General features: G+C 43.5%; 1 protein-coding gene and 1 non-coding gene across 2 annotated transcripts in view; one reads left to right on the forward strand and one right to left on the reverse strand.

The window, feature by feature from the left end:
* LOC103645469 (ankyrin-2) overlaps nt 1–24,954 on the forward strand; it is a 54,465-nt gene that overhangs the window by 28,675 nt on the left and 836 nt on the right. The window contains exons 2-5 of the mRNA XM_020543799.1: nt 4,147–4,230; nt 4,330–4,446; nt 18,219–18,371; nt 19,186–19,287. Of these exons, the coding sequence (XP_020399388.1) occupies nt 4,147–4,230; nt 4,330–4,446; nt 18,219–18,371; nt 19,186–19,287 (456 nt within the window). The remainder of the gene's footprint in view (nt 1–4,146; nt 4,231–4,329; nt 4,447–18,218; nt 18,372–19,185; nt 19,288–24,954) is intronic.
* LOC111590723 (small nucleolar RNA Z247) lies at nt 23,293–23,431 on the reverse strand. Its single transcript, XR_004855765.1, has one exon. It is a non-coding gene; the product is annotated as a small nucleolar RNA Z247 (small nucleolar RNA).

Consider the following 24,954-nt stretch of genomic DNA (forward strand, 5'->3'; position numbering starts at 1 on the left):
TGGCGCGAAGTAGTCGTTGCTCCGCAGGCTCACCGAACAGTCCGGTGTACACCGGACACGTCCGGTGAATTATAGCGGAGCAAATTCCCGAAGCTGGCGAGTTCCAGAGTTGCTCTCCCCTGGGGCACTGGACATTGTCCGGTGTACACCGGACAGTCCTGTGAATTATAGTGGAGCGCCTCTAGATTTTCCCGAAGGTGAAGAGTTCAGCGTTGAAGTCCCCTGGTGCACCGGACACTGTCCGGTGGTGCATCGGACACTGTCCGGTGACACACCGGACAGTCCGGTGCGCCAGACCAGGGCTGCCTTCGGTTATCCCATGCTCTCTTTGTTGAACCCGATTCTTGGTCTTTTTATTGGCTAAGTGTGAACCTTTGACACCTGTATAACTTATACACTAGAGCAAACTAGTTAGTCCAATTATTTGTGTTGGGCGATTCAACCACCAAAATCAATTAGGAAATAGGTGTAAGCCTAAATTCCCTTTTAGAGGCCGATCTAGATGCATGCTTAATAGCCAAGACTAGTATGGGCTGGCTGTGGCATCGCTGTCTAGCACATGTTGGGATGAAGAACCTTCATAAACTTCTAAAGGGAGAACATGTGTTAGGACTAACCAATGTCTGCTTCAAAAAAGATAGACCTTATGCAGCTTGTCAGGCAGGGAAACAGGTGGGAAGCACTCATCACTGCAAGAATGTGATGACAACGTCAAGACCACTGGAGCTTCTTCACATGGACCTCTTCGGACCCATCGCCTACCTTAGCATCGGGGGAAGTAAGTATAGTCTTGTAATTGTAGATGACTTTTCCCGCTTCACTTGAGTGTTCTTTTTGCAGGACAAATCAGAAACCCAAGGGACCCTAAAGCGATTTCTAAGGAGGGCTCAAAACGAATTTGAGCTCAAGGTGAAAAAGATAAGGAGCGACAACGGGTCCGAATACAAGAACTTACAAGTTGAGGAGTATCTTGAGGAGGAAGGTGTCAAACATGAGTTCTCTGCTCCCTACACACCACAGCAAAACGGTGTGGTAGAGAGGAAGAACAGGACACTTATCGACATGGCGAGGACGATGCTTGGAGAGTTCAAGACGCCCGAGCGGTTTTTGTCGGAAGCTGTGAACACAACTTGCCACACCATAAACCGGCTCTATCTGCATCGTCTCCTCAAGAAGACCTCCTACGAACTCCTTACCGGTAACAAACCCAATGTCTCTTACTTTCGTGTATTTGGGAGCAAATGCTACATTTTGGTGAAGAAAGGCAGACATTCCAAATTTGCTCCCAAAGTTGTAGAAGGGTTTTTACTAGGGTATGACTCAAATACAAAGGCGTATAGAGTCTTCAACAAATCATCGGGTTTGGTTGAAGTCTCTAGCGACGTTGTATTTCATGAGACTAATGGTTCTCCAAGAGAGCAAGTTGATCTTGATGACATAGATGAAGATGATGTTCCAACGGCCGCAATACGCACCATGGCGATTGGAGATGTGCGACCATAGGAACAACAAGAGCAAGATCAACCTTCTTCCTCAACAATGGTGCATTCCCCACTCAAGATGATGGACAGGTTCCTCAAGAAGAGGTGCGTGATCAAGGGGGAGCACAAGGAGAACAAGTTTTGGAGGAAGAAGCACCACTGACCCCTCCAACTCAAGTCCGAGCGATGATCCAAAGAAATCACCCCGTCAATCAGATTCTGGGTGACATAAGCAAGGGAGTAACAACTCGCTCACGTTTAGCTAATTTTTGTGAGCATTACTCGTTTGTCTCTTCTATTGAGCCTTTCAGGGTAGAAGAGGCCTTGCAAGATCCGGACTGGGTGTTGGCCATGCAGGAAGAGCTCAACAACTTCAAGAGGAACGAAGTTTGGAGCCTGGTGCCACGTCCAAAGCAAAATGTTGTGGGAACCAAGTGGGTGTTCCGCAACAAACAAGACGAGCACGGGGTGGTGACAAGAAACAAGGCTCGACTTGTGGCAAAAGGTTATGCCCAAGTCGCAGGTTTGGATTTCGAGGAGACTTTTGCTCCTGTGGCTAGGCTAGAGTCTATTAGAATATTATTAGCCTATGTCGCTCACCACTCTTTCAGGTTGTTTCAAATGGATGTGAAGAGCACTTTCCTCAACGGGCCAATAAAGGAGGAGGTGTACGTGGAACAACCCCCTAGCTTTGAGGATGACAGGTACCCCGACCATGTGTTTAAACTCTCTAAGGCACTCTATGGACTTAAGCAAGCCCCAAGAGCATGGTATGAATGCCTTAGAGATTTCTTAATTACAAATGCTTTCAAGGTTGGGAAAGCCGATCCCACTCTTTTCACTAAGACTTGTGATGGTGACCTTTTTGTGTGCCAAATTTATGTCGATGACATAATATTTGGTTCTACTAACCAAAAGTCTTGTGAGGAGTTTAGCAGGGTGATGACTCAAAAATTTGAGATGTCAATGATGGGCGAGTTGAACTACTTCCTTGGGTTCCAAGTGAAGCAACTCAAGGACAGCACCTTCATCTCCCAAACGAAGTACACTTAAGATCTTCTCAAGCGGTTTGGGATGAAGGACGCCAAGCCCGCAAAGACACCGATGGGTACCGACGGACATGTCGACCTCAACAAAGGAGGTAAGTCCATTGATCAAAAGGCATACCGGTCTATGATAGGGTCATTACTTTATTTATGTGCTAGTAGACCGGATATTATGCTTAGCGTATGCATGTGTGCTAGATATCAATCCGACCCAAGGGAATGTCACCTTGTTGCCGTTAAGCGGATTCTTAGATATTTAGTTTCTACGCCTTGCTTCGGGATCTGGTATCCAAAGGGGTCTACCTTTGACTTGATTGGATATTCAGACTCTGATTATGCTGGATGCAAGGTTGATAGGAAGAGTACATCAGGGATGTGTCAATTCCTAGGAAGGTCCCTGGTGTCTTGGAGTTCAAAGAAACAAACCTTCGTTGCCCTATCCACCACTGAGGCCGAGTATATTGCCGCAGGACAGTGTTACGCGCAACTACTTTGGATGAGGCAAACCCTCCGGGACTTTGGCTACAATCTAAGCAAAGTCCCACTCCTATGTGATAATGAGAGTGAAATCTGCATGACGGATAATCCCGTTGAACACAGCCGCACTAAGCACATAGACATCCGACATCACTTTCTGAGAGACCACCAGCAAAAGGGAGATATCGAGGTGTTCCATATTAGCACCGAGAACCAGCTAGCCGATATCTTTACCAAGCCATTAGATGAGAAAACCTTTTGCAGGCTGCGTAGTGAGCTAAATGTCTTAGATTCGCGTAACTTGGATTGATCTATAGCATACATGTGTTTTATGCCTTTGATCATGTTACTTCATGCATTTATGTAATTTGTTGCTTAATTATGGTGCTCAAGTTGTGCAAGGGATCCCCGGACCTCAACAGTCCATGTGTGAATGATGCACATATTTAGGGGGAGAAGTGCTACAACTTGATCCATTGAGACTAACATTTGTGTTTGAGTGTACTTGATGTAGTCTCAAAGGTGAATTGAAAGGGAAAGGTGAACTTGGACCATGCAAAGACTTCCACTGCACTCCGGTATTAGTGTACTCACCTCCAAGTTCATTCTTATGCTCTAGTTGCCTTTTTGCTCTTAATTGATATTTTTGGTGAGGCAACGGGGTTAAAGGGCCAAGAATGATCCCGTTTTGGTGCTTGATGCCAAAGGGGGAGAAATTAAGGCCAAAGCAAATGGATCAGCTACCACTTGAGAATTTTGAAAATAGTAGATTTAGGATTTTTTTTTTATTTGTCCAAAATACTCTTATTGCAAAATTTGGCCTCTTGTGGGGGAGAATTTTTTATTATGGCAAAAGGGGGAGTTTTTGGTACTTGATCAATTTTTCCATTGGAATATCTCTCTTTGTGCCTAAACAAGTGTGTTTGACTTAGAGATAGGAAAATGAATTTGATTTGCAAAAAACAAACCAAGTGGTGGCAAAGAATGATCCGAATGTGTGACCAAGCTAAGCTTGAGCATATGTGAGCAATGGCCAACACAACAACAGTTCCTGAGAAATCAAATTGAACATGCATATCAGATATTGAAAAATCGTGATGTATTCTATATTTTTTTAATTTACCTTCTGTTTTCCTACCTAGTCCAACAAGGAAGTAAATCTGTCAACACCTTTGCACAAAGCATTATGCACTCCTTCCTTGTCTTGTTTGAAGCTATTGATTCAGGTATTGATTCTCTATTATGAGTCTTGTGGTAATATTTCTAAACTGTCAAAGTTATATATTATGAAGAAAACATCTCATCTTTGATACATAAACTGGTAGGCTGGAGCTGAAGTGAATGGCATTGGTAATCCTTTGGCAACGGCTGCACAGGAAGGCTTAACCGAAGCTATCAAGTGCTTGTTAGAAGCTGGTGCAAACCCCAACACTACTGACTGGGTTAGCCTTCTATCTTGTTCACACTATCACTGTGAGCTGCTTAACTTCTAATAGTCCTGGCCATACTGCCTTTTAACACTAGTTGTATAACATAGCTCCTGTCTCCTGGAAAAAATGCTCATTAGAAGTCTGTTCATGAAGGGAAATTGGAAGTGGCGTAGAAGTTTGTTTTCTTCCAAAAGAAAAAGGGAATTAGTTTTGAACATCTGACCACCAATTGAGTCACTGATCTGATTCAGGCACACTATGAACATTTCTCACCTTTTACGAGTAGGTTCATGACACTGGTTCGAAATAGATGCCCATAGTTTACAGTATTCTGGTTCTGCAGCAGTTTTAGATACTTCCCAATAGGGGTATTGCACAATGCACATTCTGTTGGGGACTTGTTCTCAAATACTATGAATTAAAAACAAGGCAACACAAGATGTTAAATGTTAATGCCCTTCGTCCTTCGAAGCATTATTTCCCTTCGGATATAATGATCTTCAGACGAAGGTTATGAAGGACATACCTTCATCATCGCAATATACGTTAAATAAAAGGAGCATATGACATATGAAGCAGCATAAACTGTCATATAACATTATTAACTCATTATTAATCATTATATCATCATGTAAAAGCAGGAACAATATTGAATTACAAAGGTACCTTCGGCTTGTCAGAAGGCAAAAAAGCACAAGCGTGACGCAAAAGCAGGTACAAGTCAGCGTGAACAGTACGGGGGTACTGTTCACCTATTTATAGGTGCAGGACACAGCCTATGAGAAATTACAGTCATGCCCTTTACATTTACTATTGGCTTATAGAAAAATCTATGAGGACTGGATATCCTTTTCCCCTTTAAGTCGGTTCCTTTTTCCGTGATTGAGCCGAAGCTCCTTGTGCATAGCTTCGGAGCGGCGACAACCTTCGTCACGATCATGTCCTCATCCTATATGCCTTTTAATCCTGAATCCGAAGGTACCTGTTTATAAATCAAACTTGACAAACACTGTTAAATTACGTTTTTGAGGACCTTCGGAGGACGAAGGCCCCCAACCGTAGCCCCTCGCAGTATTAATTTGTTTTAGGATAACGAATTCAGACTGCAACATGGACGAAGGCCTTAATCCGAAGGTCCGAAAAAACACCTTCCTTTTGCTAGAATAACAACAGTCAATGACAGTCGGGACCCTCCAATTTGGAATGCGCCGAGCATATAAATAAGAACTCACCCTGACCACATTTGGTACGCTGTTTTTGCCACTTGCTTTGTTTGCTCAATTTTATAGCTCTTGCTCACCAACGCTTGTTTAGTTTCTCAAGTTTTCTAAGCTTCGGTTTGGAGGATACATTTTCGCCATTTTCGAAGAAAAGATGTCTCAAGACAAGAACGCAGTTGCTGAGACGAAACTAACCGAAGAGGAGAAGCTCCTTGAGGAGAAGACTGCAGGATTTGTTGAGTCAATAGCAAAAACAAATACAGAGAAGATTACTAAAGAGATACTAGAAGGTTTGTCTGAAGATACTGATGATAGCGACAACTATGATGTGGAGAGTGGAGGCGAAGACTCTGAAGATCGGCCATGGCGACCAAGTCATGCAGTCTTCGGGAAATGAACTATCAAACAAAGTCATTTTGATAATATGAGAGGAAGGTATTTTTGAGATATGTCTATTGTGAGGGCTGACGTAGACAGGACCGTTCCTGCACCCGAAGAAAACGAAGTTGTGATCTTCCGAAGCTTCTTCAAAGCTGGACTTCGGTTCCCGTTGAGCAGATTTGTGGTTGAAGTTTTAAAGACATACCAGATTTTCCTTCACCAGATTACTTCCGAAGCAGTTATTAGAATGAGGATCTTCGTCTGGGCTATGAGAAGTCAAGGTTTAGAGCCAAGTGCAAGATGTTTTTGCAGTATGCATGAACTTTCGTATGAGACGAAGGTCTGGGGTAAAGAACAATATCATAACAATTTCGGTTGCTATAGCTTCGTTGCTCGCTCTGGCACAAGCTACCCAGTGCCAACGTTTCGGAAGAGATGGCCCAGGGCCTGGATGGAAGAATGGTTTTATGTGAAAAATAATTTGAAGGCGAGAGAAGACATTAAAGAGATCATCATGCACTCCATTTGGTCCCGTTTCGGCCTCCGAAAGCCGAAGGTAGATATTGATGTGGCAGCCGAAGCATGCCGAAGGGCCTTCAGCACAGTTTGCTCTTTTATTGGGACAAGAGACTTACTTCAAGAACATATAGCCTACAAGATATGACCACTTATAGACAGCTGGGAAATGCCGAAAGAGACCATCACTAATCCTAGCGAAGGCGGCCTGGTTCGATTGAAATACACCTTCGGGTTTGAGGACAAGTTTGTCGAACCAGATGATGACTGGCTGAAGTGTATTGAAAATACTAGCGATGAGTTACTTGTAGCATATTCCAAGTCCGAAGATAATGCATTATCTGCGGCCTTCGGGAGCCGAAAAAAGAAAAGATTAAACAGGGTTTTTGATGCTATTGGATTTGTGTACCCTGACTATCGCTACCCGCCACGGGGGCAGAAAAGAAAGGGTGCAACTTCTGGAAAGGTTGCTGCTTCGGCTGCTCCAAGCGAGCCTGCGCCGAAGAGTAAAAAGTTGAAGGTCCTTACCCACCGGCCGCGTTATATTGAACCGGCCGTGGTACCTGAGCTTGGCGAGAAGATTTCTTCAGCTGCTGAATCAAAGGAGCCCATTCCTCGTACACAGAAAACTGAAGAACCGGCTACCATGCCGAAGGCACCCTCAGCCAAGCAAGCTGAGGCAAAGACTGGTAAAGATAAGGCCGAAGAGCCAAAAACTGAAAAAATGTTAGGAATTTTAAGCCCTTCGGCGGAAGTAACAGTACCGAAGATACAAAAAGGTCTTGCGGCAACTCCCAAAAGAAAAAGAATGGCAAATGTACTAGATGTGCTAGAATCAGTGAAGGCTTTAAGCTCTACTCCTTCAGGGAAAATTGCCGAGGCTTCGAAAATACACATCGAAACTGAAACAAAACCGGCCGAAGTTGAAACTGCTGTGAGCCAGGCTAGTGCCGAAGCTGGGCCTTCAGAGCCTGCTGAGAAAAAACCCTCGGAAATTGAAGAGAAGGCAGCAGAGGAAGAGACTATAGAACAGACTTTGCCTGAAAAAGTTGCCGCTCCTGCTCCCGAAGCTTTAAAAGAAAGTATTGAATATATCATCTGTCATACTTCGGGAAAAAGACTCTCTAAAGAAGAAGAACGAAAAGCTCAACACTATGCCCAGAAGCTGAAATATCCGAAGGGGGCATTAGTGTTTAACGACAGCGGAGAAGAAGATTTTTTGTACTGTCTCCCGGATAGCAAAGAGATATCTGTTTGCCGGGAGATGGGTAGAAGCTTCGGGTTCCCAACGTTAGAAGATGGTCTCTCAGTACTGTCGAATGATGAATTGGCCGGCAGTTTGACATATAATAGTATAAAGGTGCGAAAATCAATTTTTGTATTTAAAAACGAATTATTTCACTTGTTTATACTTTAACACTATACTCCTTTTGCAGGGATTGATCCTTAGCAATGCCCTCAGGGCACAGAAAAATATCGAAGATGAAGGGTGCACAATGGCTCTGAACAACCTTCGTTCAGAGGTGATTGAACTAAGAAACGAAGACCTTTAAAAGGATAAAATATTAATTTCATTAGTAAACAAGATAAAAGAAGACGAAGCTAGGTCCAAAGTTCAAGCTGAGGCCCAGAAAAGTGAAATTGAAGACCTTCGAAAACAGTTAGCCAAGGCTAAATTAAAATGCGTTGTTGCCGAAGCTGATCGAGATGCCAGCGAATACTGGAAAAATTATTTTGAAAAAACAGTTGCAGAGCTTCGCACATCCAAAGAAAAATGTTTTGAAAAATCTATGGAGTGTGTGAAAAAGATAAAGACTAACTTCGCCAACGTGGGCGCCTACTCAAATGAAGACAACTTCATACGGGGCGACCCTGAGGGCGTCATCGAGTGGATCATTAGTGAAGTCGAAGCTTTTGAGGAGATTTTGAGTGACCGTGGTGACGTCTGCGCATTCTCTGGCGCGAGAGGAGTTGCAGCCATTCTGGAGAAGGGGGGTTGCGAACATGTTAAAACCTTGGCCCAGGCCGAAGCTGCCTTTTCTGTTGACGACACGAAGGACCCTTCAGCCGAAGCAAGTTTATTAGACGGCAAATTTTTTACTGATATCTGGAAAAATGGCGGCCGAGGGATGGCTCATGAAATAATGAAGAAGAGCGAAAAAGATATTCATGACGCTCGAAAAGCAGCAAAAGAAGCTAAAAAAGCTGCGAAACTCGAAAGACGGATAGATATTACTTAATGGCTTTTAGCTTTGTTGTTTATTTTTGTGACTTCGAACTAATTTATGTCTTCTACCGCAGCTGAACTATCTCCTCCCCTAGAGCCATTTGACCCACTGGCCGACCCAGAGACAAAGAAAGCAATCAAAATTATTAATATGGCCGAAGCTATTGTGGACGAAGTTGTTACCAAACTGCTAACCGAAACTGCAAAAAAAGTTCTGAAGGAAGAGTAGCTATTGTAAAAACATTTCTAAAATATTAATGTAACATTTGCTGAACTAAGTTTGTAATATTTTATGTTTACAATTTTGAATCTAATATGTAAGTTGTTTGTAATTTAATTCTTTGCGATGCATGAAATTTTACATACATAGCGTTTTTGAGCTTTCGGCGAAAAAACACCTTTCTTTCTTTTCATGATTCGTAAAGAAGAACTTTTTATGCTTCGTAAGAACATCCACACTTCGTAAAAACATCAATGCTTCGTAAACAACAGGTCCCTTCTTCCATATCGGAACTGATGAAGCTGTAATCGTCAGTTCACTTTGTGCCTTAGCACTTTTTCATTTCTGTAAAACATTCTCCGAAGATCAGCTTCGTTTCTAACTCATGTCATTGATATGATATGAAGTATGATGTGATGCTATGCGATATGATGCGATGACATAATGCAAGGAATGATGCTAATGCCGAAGATACAACCTGTGCGTTTCCTTAGGAACGATCAAAATCTCTTTGCCGTTTATTTTTCGGTTTCACCGCTTATTTTTCGGTGTAAGTTCTGCATCCCCTTAAGAACGTCTTTTGAACTTCTTCGCCTTCTATTTCGGCGGTATTCGCGTTGACTTTTCGCGCTTCGCCTTATATTTCGGCGGTGTTTGGCTCTGCATTCCCTTTGCAATGACTTTTGAGCAAAAAACTTACATTGCGCTCCCTTAATAACGACTTTTTGTAGCTTCGGCAACTTACACTGCGCTCCTTAGGAACGACTTTTTGTAGCTTCGGTGAGACTTGCAATGCGATTTTTAACTCTGCATTCACTTAAGAACGACTTTTGAACTTCAGTATTCAACAATTTTTAAGCTTCGTGAGTCTGTGGAGAAGATATATTTCACTATGACAAGAACGAAGCTATTATAAGAAATTAAAAATGGTAAGGAAACTGAGTTTACATCGATTGTTCCTTATTAAAAAGAAAATAACAATCAATATAAAAATGTTTCGGAGGTAGGATATCTCTTAATAGATGTGTTTTGATTCCGGCACAGTACTGTTAACTGTGCGGGATTCGGATTCCTCCCTGAAATCTCGCTGCTGATGAGTCTGCTGGCTCCCTTTTGATTGCTGACCTCGTGAATAAGCAGGTTGTAGTAGTGGTGGAGGTGGAAGCTGTGGCCAAGGAGCCTGTGGCTGACTAGCCGAAGCAATCGAAGCTGCAGGATGATTACCCACATATTCTGATATGTAAGGTTTGTTGACACGAAGCAGTGTGCAGGACCTGCTTCGGTTGACTTTGCCTAGCTTCGGCTTCTGCAATTTCCTTATGCTTTTGGATGGTGATTTGACACATTCTTGTAGTATGGCCCTTGTCTTCACCACAAAATAGGCAGTAGATCTTCCTGGGCTGATCCCCATATCTTCCTCCGAAGGCCTTGGCGCCTCTGCCTCTTGGAGCTGGCGGCCAGAAAGAGCTTTGCTGTTGCCCCGAAGATTGTGAAGTATATTGTGGCTTCTGCATCTGACTTCCTTTGTCATCACTCTGAGTGGAGTGAATTGACCTAACATGCCTCGGGTGGACTCTTCCTCCGAAGCCCTTGATCATCTCAGAGAACCTGTAGGCTTCCTCCCTTATTTGGCGAAAGTCATTGTTAGCCCGGATGTATTCATCCATCTTTTGAAGCAGCTTCTCCAGATTCTGTGGAGGCTTTCTAGCAAAATACTGGGCAGTGGGTCCTCGACGAAGCCCCTTGATCATGGCCTCAATGACAATTTCATTGGGTACTGTAGGCGCTTGTGCTCTCAGACGCAAGAACCTTCGGACATACGCCTGGAGATACTCCTCATGATCTTGCGTGCATTGAAACAGTGCCTGAGCTGTGACTAGCTTCGTCTGAAAGCCTTGAAAACTTGTCACTAGCATATCCTTAAGCTTCTGCCATGAAGTAATAGTCCCTGGCCGAAGAGAAGAATACCATGTTTGTGCCACATTCTTAACTGCCATGACGAAAGACTTGGCCATGATAGCTGCATTGTCTCCGTATGAAGATATAGTCGCTTCATAACTCATCAAGAACTGCTTCGGATCTGAATGTCCATCATACATGAGGAGCTGAGGTGACTTGTATGATGGAGGCCATGGGATAGCCTGCAGTTCTGCTGCCAAGGGAGAAGCATCATCAAAGGTAAAGGTATCATGATTAAAATCATCATACCATCCATCCTCGTTGAATAAGCCTTCTTGGTGAAGCTCCCTATGCTGGGGCCTTCATTCTTGTTCGTCTTGAGCAAGATGGCGTACTTCTTCAGTAGCTTCATCGATCTGCCTTTGAAGATCAGCTAGTCGGGCCATCTTATCTTTCTTCCGTTGTACCTGCTGATGGATTATCTCCATGTTTCTGATCTCCTGGTCCAACTCCTCCTGGAGTGTTGGACTGGTGACTTTTCTTTTCTGGCTTCGGGCCTCTCAAAGAGAGAGGGTCTCCTGATTTGGGTCCAGTGGCTGAAGTGCAGCAGCCCCTGGCGCTAAAGCTTTCTTCGGCGGCATGACGAAAGTCGGTGCTTGCCGAAGGTGGTCGAAAAAGGGTTCACCGGAGGTGGGCGCCAAAGCTTTCTTTTATTTAACGTATATTGCGATGATGAAGGTATGTCCTTCATAACACTCGTCTGAAGATCATTATATCCTAAGGGAAACAATGCTTCGAAGGACGAATGACATTAACATTTAACATCTTGTGTTGCCTTGTTCTTAAGCCGAAGTATTGTGTTGCCTCCTCCTGGAGTGTTCTTAAGCCGAAGTATTTGAGAACAATGCACGCAAGATCATGAGGAGTATCTCCAGGCGTATGTCCGAAGGTTCTTGCGTATGAGAGCACAAGCGCCTACAGTACCCAATGAAATTGTCATTGAGGCCATGATCAAGGGGCTTCGTCCAGGATCCACTGCCCAGTATTTTGCTAGAAAGCCTCCACAGACTCTGGAGAAGCTGCTTCAAAAGATGGATGAATACATCCGGGCTGACAATGACTTTCGCCAAAGAAGGGAGGAAGCCTACAGGTTCTCTGAGATGAACAGGGGCTTCGGAGGAAGAATCCACCCGAGGCATGTTAGGTCAATTCACTCCACTCAGAGTGATGACAGAGGGAGTCAGCTGTAGAAGCCTCAATATACTTCACAATCTTTGGCGCAGCAGCAAAGCTCTTTCCGGCCGCCAGCTCCAAGAGGCAGAGACGCCAAGGGCTTCGGAGGAAGATATGGGGATCAGTCCAGGAAGATCTACTGCCTATTTTGTGGTGAAGACAAGGGTCATACTACAAGAATGTGCCAAATCACCATCCAAAAGCAGAACGAAATCACAGAAGCCGAAGCTAGGCAAAGTCAACCGAAGCAGGTCCTGTACACTGCTTCGTGTCATTCACCCTACATACCAGAATATGTGGGTAATCAGCCACATGCTCCTTGGCTACAGCTTCCACCTCCATCACTACTACAACCTGCTTATTCATGAGGTCAGCAACCAGAAGGGAGCCAGCAGATTCATAAGCAGCGAGATTTCAGGGAGGAATCCGAAGCCCGTACAGTTAACAGTACTGTGCCGGAATCAAAATACATCTATTAAGAGATATCCTACCTCCGAAGCATTTTTATATTCATTGTTATTTTCTTTTTAATAAGGAACAATCGATGTAAACTCAGTTCCTTACCATTTTTAATTTCTTGTAATAGCTTCGTTCTTGTCATAGTGAAATATATCTTCTCCACAGACTCACGAAGCTTAAAAAATGTTGAATACTGAAGTTCAAAAGTCGTTCTTAAGGGAATGCAGAGTTAAAAATCGCATTGCAAGTCTCACCGAAGCTACAAAAAGTTGTTCCTAAGGAGCGCAGTGTAAGTTGCCGAAGCTACAAAAAGTCGTTCCTAAGGGAGCGCAGTGTAAGTTTTCTGCTCAAAAGTCGTTACAAAAGGAATGCAGAGCCAAATACCATCGAAATATAAGGCGAAGCGCGAAAAGTCAACGCGAATATCGCCGAAATATAAGGCGAAGCACGAAAAGTCAACTCGAATACCGCCGAAATAGAAGGCGAAGAAGTTTAAAAGACGTTCCTAAGGGGATGCAGAACTTACACCGAAAAATAAGCGGTAAAGCCGAAAAATAAACGGCAAAAAGATTTTGATCGTTCCTAAAGAAACACACAGGTTGTATCTTCGGCATTAGCATCATTCCTTGCATCATGTCATCGCATCATATCACATAGCATCACATTATACTTCATATCATATCAATGACATGAGTTGGAAACGAAGCCGATCTTCGGAGAATGCTTTACAGAAATGAAAAAGTGCTAAGGCACAAAGTGAACTGACGATTACAGCTTCATCAATTTCCGATGTGTAAGAAGGGACCTGTTGTTTACGAAGCATTGATGTTTTTACGAAGTGTGGATGTTCTTACGAGGCATAAAAAGTTCTTTATGAAGCATGAAAAGAAGGGAAGGTGTTTTTTCACCGAAAGCTCAAAAATGGTATGTATGTAAAATTTCATGTCTCGCAAAGAATTAAATTACAAACAACTTACATATTAGATTCAAAATTGTAAACATAAAATATTACAAACTTAGTTCAGCAAATGTTACATTAATATTCTAGAAATGTTTTTACAATAGCTACTCTTCTTCCTTCAGAACTTTTTCTGCAGCTTCGGTTAGCAGTTTGGTAACAACTTCGTCTACAATAGCTTCGGCCATATTAATAATTTCTATTACTTTCTTTGTCTCTAGGTCGGCCAGTGGGTCAAATGGCTCTGGGGGAGGAGATAGTTCAGCTACGGTAGAAGACATAAATTAGTTCGAAGTCACAAAATAAACAACAAAACTAAAAGCCATTAAGTAATATCTATCCGTCTTTCGAGTTTCGTAGCTTTTTCAGCTTCTTTTGTTGTTTCTTGAACGTCATGAATATCTTTTTCGCTCTTCTTCATTATTTCATGAGCCATCCCTCGGCCGCCATTTTCCCAGATATCAGTAAAAAATTTGTCGCCCAATAAACTTGCTTCGGCCGAAGGGTCCTTCGTGTCGTCAACAGAAAAGGCAGCTTCGGCCTGGGCCAAGGTTTTAACATGTTCGCAACCCCCCTTCTCCAGGATGGCTGCAACTCTCTCGCGCCAGAGAATGCGCAGACGTCCCCACGGTCACTCAAAATCTCCTCAAAAGCTTCGACTTCACTAATGATCCACTCGATGACGCCCTCAGGGTCGCCCCGTATGAAGTTGTCTTCATTTGAGTAGGCGCCCACGTTGGCGAAGTTAGTCTTTATCTTTTTCACACACTCCATAGATTTTTCAAAACATTTTTCTTTGGATGCGCGAAGCTCTGCAACTGTTTTTTCAAAATAATTTTTCCAGTATTCGCTGGCATCTCGATCAGCTTCGGCAACAACGCATTTTAATTTAGCCTCGGCTAACTGTTTTCGAAGGTCTTCAATTTCACTTTTCTGGGCCTTAGCTTGAACTTTGGACCTAGCTTTGTCTTCTTTTATCTTGTTTACTAATGAAATTAATATTTTATCCTTTTCAAGGTCTTCGTATCTTAGTTCAATCACCTCTAAACGAAGGTTGTTCAGAGCCATTGTGCACCCTTCATCTTCGATATTTTTCTGTGCCCTGAGGGCATTGCTAAGGATCAAGCCCTGCAAAAGGAGTATAGTGTTAAAGTATAAACAAGTGAAATAATTCGTTTTTAAATACAAAAATTGATTTTCGCACCTTTATACTATTATATGCCACACTGTCGGCCAATTCATCATTCGATAGTACTGAGAGGCCATCTTCTAACGTTGGGAACCCGAAGCTTCTACCCATCTCCCGGCAAACAGATATCTCTTTGCTAACCGGGAGACAGTACAAAAAATCTTCTTCTCCGCTGCCGTTAAACACTAATGCCCCCTTCGGATATTTTAGCTTCTGGGCATAGTGTTGAGCTTCTCGTTCTTCTTCTTTAGAGAGTCTTTTCTCGAAGCATGACAGATGATATATTCAATACTTTCTTTTAAAGCTTCGGGGCAAAGTCTGTTCTATAGTCTCTTCCTCTGCTGCCTTCTCTTCAATTTCCGAGGGTTTTTTCTCAGCAGGCTCTGAAGGCCCAGCTTCGGCACTAGCCTGGCTCACAGCAGTTTCAACTTCGGCCGGTTTTGTTTTGGCTTCGATGTGTATTTTCGAAGCCTCGACAATTTTCCCTGAAGGAGTAGAGCTTGAAGCCTTTACTGATTCTAGCACATCTAGTACATTTGCCATTCTTTTTCTTTTGGGAGTTGCCGCAAGATCTTTTTGTATCTTCGGCACTGTTACTTCCGCCGAAGGGCTTAAAATTCCTAACATTTTTTCAGTTTTTGGCTCTTCGGCCTTATCTTTACCAGTCTTTGCCTCAGCTTGCTCGGCTGAAGGTGCCTTCGGCATGGTAGCCGGTTCTTCAGTTTTCTGCGTAGGAGGAATGAGCTCCTTTGTTTCAGCAGCTGAAGAAATCTTCTCGCCAAGCTCAGGTACCACGGCCGGTTCAATATAACGCAGCCAGTGGGTAAGGACCTTCAACTTTTTACTCTTCGGCGCAGGCTCGCTTGGAGCAGCCGAAGCCACAACCTTTCCAGAAGTTGCACCCTTTCTTTTCTGCCCCCATGGCGGGTAGCGATAGTCAGGGTACACAAATCCAATAGCATCAAAAACCCTGTTTAATCTTTTCTTTTTTCGGCTTCCGAAGGCCGCAGATAGTGCATTATCTTCGGACTTGGAATATGCTACAAGTAACTCATCGCTAGTATTTTCAATACACTTCAGCCAGTCATCATCTGGTTCGACAAACTTGTCCCCAAACCTGAAGGTGTATTTCAATCGAACCAGGCCGCCTTCGCTAGGATTAGTGATGGTCTCTTTCGGCATTTCCCAGTTGTCTATAAGTGGCCATATCTTGTAGGCTATATGTTCTTGAAGTAAGTCTCTTGTCCCAATAAAAGAGCAAACTCTGTTGAAGGCCCTTCGACATGCTTTGGCTGCCACATCAATATCTACCTTCGGCTTTCGGAGGCCGAAGCGGGACCAAATGGGGCGCATGATGATCTCTTTAATGTCTTCTCTCGCCTTCAAATCATTTTTCACATAAAACCACTCTTCCATCCAGGCCCCGGACCATCTATTCTGAAACGTTGGCACTGGGTAGCTTGCGCCAGAGCGAGCAACGAAGCTATAGCAACCAAAATTGTTATGATATTGTTCTTTACCCCAGGCCTTCGTCTCATACAAAAGTTCATGCATACTGCAAAAACATCTTGCACTTGGCTCTAAACCTTGACTTCTCACAGCCCAGACAAAGATCCCCATTCTAATAACTGCTTCGGGAGTGATCTGGTGAAGGAAAATCTGGTATGTCTTTAAAACTTCAACCACAAATCTGCTCAACGGGAACCGAAGTCCAGCTTTGAAAAAGCTTCGGAAGATCACAACTTCGTTTTCTTCGGGAGCAGGAACGGCCCTGTCTACGTCAGCCCTCACAATAGACATATCTCGAAAATACCTTCCTCTCATATTATCAAGATGACTTTGTTTGATAGTTGATTTCCCGAAAACTGCATGACTTGGTCGCCAGGGCCGATCTTCAGAGTCTTCGCCTCCACTCTCCACATCATAACTGTCGCTATCATCAGTATCTTCAGACAAGCCTTCCAGTTTCTCTTTAGTAATCTTCTCTGTATTTGTTTTTGCTATTGACTCAACAAATCCTGCAGTCTTTTCCTCAAGGAGCTTCTCCTCTTCGGTTAGTTTCGTCTCAGCAACTGTCTTCTTGTCTTGAGACATCTTTTCTTCGGAAATGGCGAAAATGTATCCTCCAAACCGAAGCTTAGAAAACTTGAGAAACTAAATAAGCGTTGGTGAGCAAGAGCTATAAAATTGAGCAAACAAAGCAAGTGGCAAAAACAGCTTACCAAATGTGGTCAGGGTGAGTTCTTATTTATATGCTCGGCGCGTTCTAAATTGGAGGGTCTCGACTGTCATTGACTGTTGCTATTCTAGCAAAAGGAAGATGTTTTTTTGGACCTTCGGCTTAAGGCTTTCGTCCATGTCGCAGTCTGAATTCGTTATCCTAAAACAAATTAATACTGCGAGGGACTACTGTTGGGGGCCTTCGTCCTCCAAAGGTCTATATTTAGATATAAAAGTCTGATCTATTGTTTGGATGCATGTGGTCTATTGTGTGGTAAAACTAGTAAAAGTTGTTGTAAAATTCAAAGGGCCTAAAATTAATTTGAAAATGCAGTTTAAAACGTAAAACCTAGATCTATTGGCACTATGACGTTAGAACATAACAGATCTAGAAGTGTTTTCCGCGAGTGATGGTGATGAACACGAGCGGACGCGCGCGAAGCACTTCCCGGAAACCTGATTCGCCGGCACCTGTGCAGGTTGTCAAATCGTCGGTGTCGGTTCGGATACACCGCTCTCTCTTGATCTGCTGCATGGCAGACACGGGGACGGTAGGGCAGAGAAGCGGCAGCGCAGAGACAGAGATGGAGAAGACAAGGCGGTTCTGTTTTGCGTTTGCACCTGGTTTATCGGACGCCTCAGCTAAATAGAGGGCCAGCCTTGACTAGATAACGATTCGATTTGCTAAATTCCAGAAATCGCCCCATCGGAGATCTCGCAGTAACGTGCGCGCCCATTACTCCCGGTTGACGTGGCAGTTAAGGTGTGATATTTGATAACCAAATAAACAAAAGGAAAAAATAAACTGTTGTTTATAACACGTCACGGCGCGATCACGCATCCTCGCAAGTCACTAGTCACGCGATAATATTGCGAAAAAACGTGAAACACGTGAAACCTTGGCTATCTTATTTGAATTGGGCCACACACAAGTGGGCCAAATTCCAACAAAAGTATCATCGAAATATGAACAAGCTTTTGAAACTTTGCCTGTCCCACCCCTTGCCATGCACAGTTTGTTGGTCTGGATCTATTTGCCCATTTTGTTGCTTTGTGATCAAGGAAGTTTGGGGTAGACTATAATTACTCATCAAAATATGAACAAGTGATTTTATTAGGCATCTATTTTGTGGTATTAGTATTACATTGTTTCATTAAACCTCTTGGAGAGCATAATTATCCTGAAATTGGTATATTTTTTTGGAAGTGTCCTCCTGTCCTTTCTTATATATTAAATACTTTATTTGTGATGCTCTCAACAGTGTGGTAGATTTCCAATAGAGTTGGCTGCTGTGTATGGTACAAGGGAAGATGTTGAGATTCTGTTTCCTTTCACTTCCCCAATTCCAACTGTGACAAACTGGAGCGTTGATGGAATAATCAATCATATGGAACTAGAAAGAAAGCAACAAGAGGTATGCCACTGCCACAAATACTTGGCTGTGCAAATAATTTTGTTTTGAAGTTGTCAAGTTGAAAAGAAACCAAAAGGTAACTTCTGCTTGATCCTTTTCTCTGTAAGCATTCCCAGAGATGCCAAATGCTAGTGTGCCTGCACTTTTGCATTTGATGCCAAAGCTTGATTTCTTCTAGAAAAAACTTGTTTAATTTAAATTCTTTCGTCAATACCTTGTATTGCTGGATCGTTCATAAGTTTGATTTTATTGAAGAGAACAGGTAACCAATTCAATTTCCGAGATTTTATTGAAGAGATTTTATTTAAATTCTTTAGAAATAGGCTATTTCAGTAATGAACTAATTTCCACGTTTAATTGTCATGCACTGATTAATTTCAGTTACAAAAAGGTACTAGTAAACTTTGGGACAGACATGCTATTTTACTAGTCATGTACAGTGTTAATTTACAGTTATTTTTCATTGAAATTACAGAAACTGGTCATGGGAAGAACTTTACATCTGGACTGGTATCAGCTGCCTGTTTTCCACGAAAATTTGTAAAGATCAGTGGTTGCCAGTTAAGGTTTTTGAAAAAAAAAATGTAGAAAACGAAGCCCATATCTGTTCAACCATTAAATCTCAATGTCGTTAGCATGTGTTTGCCATCACCAAGTCTGGATACAGATATCTCGGGATCGCTGACATATGCCTAGTTTTTATACACCTCATACATACGAGGATTTCTGAGAATCTTTTAAATCCTTTTCTAGGCTGCACGTTTGCTTATAATATGCTCGAATTTTCTGATTCAAATTGTTTTAAAACGTTTAGGATGATAATTTTGTTGAAACGAGAAAGTCTGATCTGAAAAGACAGGGCGGCGATGCATTTAAAAAGCAAGATTATATAAATTCCTCAGCATTCTACACACAGGTATGTTGCATTAAAATGCATTGACATCAGCATGGTGAAAATTAAAAAATGTTTAATTTCGAATGATTAGTGTCCTCATCCCCTTTGCGAACATCTTAACATGATTGCAAACTTTTATTACCTAGAACTTTCAGTAACAAATGAGTAACACTATGGACTTCCTATAACGCTTGAGAGTAAAAAAAATCAAGCAATAGCTCGGTTGGTAGTCTCTGTTGAAATGATTGGCGCTGAAATCCCTCTACGGACCAGGCTCTCTCTTTATATAGAGGATTGTATACATGGAAGCTTACAACCGTGATCAATGGTGCACGGTACACAGGAGACACATCTCCAAATATAGATGATCTCCTCCCAAATATAGATTACACACTTCTTTGTTTAACACCCCCCCTCAATCTGGACGGTGGGACACCAGGTTCAGATTGCGCCGCAAGTTGCAATATGGAGTAATCGGCAAAGGCTTTGTCATAATGTCGGCAACCTGGTCTTTGGATGATATGAATCGAACGTCAAGCTGTCTTGATGCAACACGTTCACGAACAAAGTGGTAATCAACCTCCACATGCTTCGTGCGGCGATGAAAGATGGGGTTGGCAGATAGGTAAGTGGCACCAATATTATCACACCAAAGAGAGGGTGGTCGAAGCTCAGAAATTCCAAGTTCCCGAAGTAGCACCTGTATCCATATTACCTCGGCAGTAGTATTGGCGACAGCTTTGTATTCCGCTTCGGTGCTTGAGCGAGAAACAGTGGGTTGCTTGCGAGAGCTCCAAGAAACAAGATTGCCACCAAAGAAGATGGCATAGCCACCGGTGCTGCGCCTGTCATCGGGATTCCCGGCCCAATCGGCATCCGAGAATGCACTGAGTAGAGAGGACCCAGATTTGGTGATGCACAGCCCCAAATCCAACGTGGAGTGAAGATAACGCAAGATGCGTTTCACAGCCGCCCAATGAAGAGACGTAGGGGCGGACAGAAATTGACAAACCCGATTGACAGAGAATGATATATCTGGTCGTGTCAAGGAGAGATATTGAAGGGCCCCAACAACACTACGGTAGCGTGTAGTGTCTTCGGCTGAGAGAGGATCACCACTTTTTAACAGCAGCTTGTCACTAGGAAGCATAGGGGTCGGAACACCATTGCAAGAAGTCATGTTGGTGCGCTGCAACAAGTCTTGAATGTATTTGTGTTGTGTCAATACCAGACCAGTGGATGTGTGATGGACCTCAATGCCAAGAAAGTATCCAAGAGTGCCAAGATCCTTGACCGCAAACTCCGTCTTAAGTTGATTGATGAGACGATCTGTGGCTGATGTGGAGGAGCTCATAATAATAATATCATCCACATAAATGAGAATGTACATCTGAACACCACCTTTGTTGAAGATGAACAGAGAGACATCAGCCTTTGAAGCTTGAAATCCCAATTGTAATAATTTGTTGCTAAGCCGAGAAAACCATGCACGAGGGGCTTGCTTGAGGCCATATAATGACTTGTCTAACTTGCAAATATATGTCGGATGAGCCGAGTCCACAAAACCAGGTGGCTGCTTCATATAGACATCTTCGTGAAGGTGGCCATGTAAAAAGGCATTCTGTATATCAATCTGGCGAAGAGACCAACCACGAGAGACTGCAAGAGATAATAAGACCCGAATAGTTGTTGGTTTGACTACCGGGCTGAATGTATCATCATAATCAACTCCATATTGTTGCTTGAAACCCTTGGCTACCAATCGAGCTTTATAGCGATCAATGGACCCATCAGCTTTGTGCTTGAGTTTGAAAATCCACTTGCAATCAATAATATTAAGGCCAGGTTGTGGAGGAATCAAATGCCACGTCTTGTTCTTGACAAGAGCTTGAAATTCTTCATGCATTGCAGAGCGCCAAAGTGGATGTTCCATAGCAGCCACATGTGATGTAGGCTCTGCATTAGAAGACTTGACAGCAGTATAAGTAACTGTACCGTCAGTACGAATTTTTGGTTGCCTGAGATTGTGACTCAAGCGTGTTCTGTACGCATGGGTGGGAGGAGCTGCTTCAGGTGTTGCTGATTGGTCCGCAGCAGCAGCCAGTACACTAGGTGATGATGAGGGGCTGGTAGGCGATATCTCCATCGCAGCCCCAGTACCCGCAGGGGACACGGGATCAGACGACGCCGCAGGTTGTGGCATGGAAGGTGTCGACACCGCGTGAGTTGTCGACGCTGCAGGTTGTCGTGTGGGAGTTGCCAGGGAGCCCGGGGTGCGCTGCTGTATGGAAACAGGCAGCCCTGCGTCATGCGCCGCACCCGGCGCAACTGCTACATGTTGTGTTGCTGCGTGAACAGAGTTAGCAGGAAATATATGCATATGGTTATAGTTCAAATTAAAACTGCTACTATCCTGGTCAGGTGCAACGCTGGATGAAGGACAGTTAGCAAAGGGAAAACTTGTTTCATCGAATATGACATCGCGAGAGATATAAACGCGTCCGGAGTCTGTGTCAAGGCACTTGTACCCCTTATGAAGCCCACTGTAACCCAAGAACACACAAGCTTTAGATCGGAAAGAGAGTTTGTGTTTGTTATAAGGTCTCAAATTGGGCCAACAAGCACAGCCAAATATACGGAGCATGGAATAATTTGGTGGAGTTTTGAGGAGACGTTCTAGTGGGCACATATTATCAATGACCCGAGTAGGCATTCTATTAATTAGATATGTGGCAGTGAGAAAAGCTTCATCCCAAAATTTAATTGGGACTGATGCATGAGCAAGGAGGGCAAGACCCGTTTCAACAATGTGGCGGTGCTTGCGTTCTGCTGACCCATTTTGTTGGTGTGTATGAGGACACGACACATGATGAGCTATACCAATGGATCTAAAAAATTGGTTATGAAGTTTCTGGTACTCTCCCCCCCAGTCAGATTGGACACACTTAATTTTAGTGTCAAGGAGACGTTCAACATGAGCTTGGAATTGTAAGAAGATGTGTTGAGCCTCTGTTCTATCATGCATCAAATATATCCACGTAAATTTAGTAAAGTCATCAATAAAACTTATATAGTACTTGTAACCACCAACAGATATGGGAGCAGGGCCCCAAACATCAGAAAAAATAAGCTGCAACGGAGCAGTAGAACGATGAATAGCAGAACTATAAGGTAGTTGATGACTTTTGCCTAATTGACATGCATTACAAACTGAGAGACTCGACTCCTTGACATAAGGGAGTTTATTCAAGGTCAAAATAGACCGCACGACTGGGGTGGAGGGGTGGCCAAACCGAGCATGCCACTGACTCGAGGACGCCTTGACACTTATTAGAGCTTGTTTGAGAAACTCAACATCGGAGGGCTTGATGGGATAAAGGCCGGACTCACACCTGCCTTCCAGAAGAACTTGCTGCGTGACCTTGTCCTTTATAAGAAAATAATATGGGTGAAATTCAAAGTATATGTTATTGTCACGAGCTAATTTATGTACTGACAAGAGATGTTTGGATATATGAGGAACGTGGAGAACATTTTTTAGAGCAAGAGGACGTGTAGCAGTATTAAAAGAACATGAACCAATATGCATAATTTCCAAACCTGTCCCATTGCCGACTTGTACTGTTTCTCCACCATGATACTGTTCACGGAGAGCTAGTCGATCCAGATCACTTGTTATGTGATCGGTAGCCCCTGTGTCAGTATACCAATTGGGATCAACCTGGTATGAAGTTGTAGCCACTGCAGCAGATGGATGTTCCTCCTGGTATGACTCATCCATACGGTACCAACACTTGATGGCAGTGTGGCCCGTACGTCCGCATATCTGACACTGTGGGCGATTGGATGTCGAGGAAGAAGGACCACGGCCACGGCCCTGGAACGGCGGCCCACCTCGGCCACGCGCACCACGACCAGCAGGTGGAGTCCCCCGGCCGCGACCACGCTGTGGACCACCACGGCCAGCGAAGTTGGCTTGCGCGCCAATGTTGAGACGCGTCTCCGCCTGAGACTGCTGCTGACGCGCCTCAAAGGCCAGGAGATGGGCGTAGAAATCATCGAGCGTGAGGGACTCGGTCTTCATGGTGATCGAAGTAACAAACGGATCGTAATACGAAGGCAAGCCAGCCAGGAGGTATGCAATGATCTCGTCAGTACGAAGAGGCGCATCAGCGGCAGCCAATTCGGCAGCGAGACTTTTGATCTTGCGAAAATAATCGGCAGCAGAGAGATCGCGCTTCTTTGTGGTGGCCAAATCAACGCGCACTTGGACAGCACGTGCGCGGATAGCAGAGGAGAACATCCGCTTGAGGATATCCCAAGCCTCTTGAGAGGTGGTGGCCTCCACAACATCTTGGAGAATGTCTTCAGTCATGGAGGAAAGAAGACCACTGAGAAGCTGCTGATCTTGATCATACCACGCGCCATAGGCGGGGTTAGGCACGGGCTCGGCGCCCGCAGCAGTGGTCCGAAGGTACGGGAGCAGCTGGGCGCGCCACAACGTGTAGTTGTTCTTGTTGAGCCTAATGGTGACAGCATGATGGATCGGGATAGGTGAAAACGCAGACATAGCGCTAGAGGAGAGGCTGAAATTGGTGGCGGAGGTGGTGGAGGAGGATGAAGAGTTTATAGACATGATCGAATTATCGGCTCTGATACCATGTTGAAATGATTGGCGCTGAAATCCCTCTACGGACTAGGCTCTCTCTTTATATAGAGGATTGTATACATGGAAGCTTACAACCGTGATCAATGGTGCACGGTACACAGGAGACACATCTCCAAATATAGATGATCTCCTCCCAAATATAGATTACACACTTCTTTGTTTAACCGTCTCTATTCGAGAGGCTGTGCCCGGCTTGAACCTGATGCTCACAGGTCCTTTCCTAAAGGAGTAAGGGCTCGTTTGGGACTAAAGTAATGAAGGGGATCGAGGGGACCAAAATCAATTGAATAGTAAGAGATTTTGATCTTTTCAATTCCCTTCATTACACTTGCTCCCAAACAAGCCCTAAAGATGTTCATTCCTCTCTCTTAAGAAAGACAGGGAACACTTGGTCAAGTTAATGCTGCTTGGAAATAATGATATCCGTTCATTAACTTTATTTTGATGGTAGAACAAGATGTGTGCAAGTTATGGTAGGGTATGACTATTCAATTTTATGATTTTTTTTCTCTTTTGTAAATTGATTTTCGTAATTGTATTAGACCTACATTTAAAAAAAACTAGGTCCCTAAAATATCATTTATTTGTTAATCACCAGCATATTTTAAATTATGAGTAACCTATGTCCTGATACATGGCAAACACCAAAATATGTCTCTAGAAATTGCGACCCTATTTGCTTGTGATAAAGCGAAGGCTGTGGCTGCAGCTTTTGTTAAAGCTGCACACACATATACTAGCACTGTGCAGCCGCAGCCGCAGCCTGAGGCACAGCAGCTGATTTGAACACCACCTGCATTTGTTTGCAAAACATGTTTATTTTTCTCAAACACGAACAAGAGTTGTGTATCTTTATATTAAGAAACAAATGGGGCCACACACCTGCAACACGTACACTTAGGTTTGCAAAAACATGGTCGAACTGGTTGCATTTGTTTCCTTCCATATTTCATGGTCTATTAGTATGTACTAGTAAAACATTCTGATATGAAAACCAGCAGCAATTAATTTAGCTTGGA

The sequence above is a fragment of the Zea mays genome, chromosome 1 (genome assembly GCF_902167145.1).
Source record: "Zea mays cultivar B73 chromosome 1, Zm-B73-REFERENCE-NAM-5.0, whole genome shotgun sequence".
NCBI classification, from domain to species: domain Eukaryota; kingdom Viridiplantae; phylum Streptophyta; class Magnoliopsida; order Poales; family Poaceae; genus Zea; species Zea mays.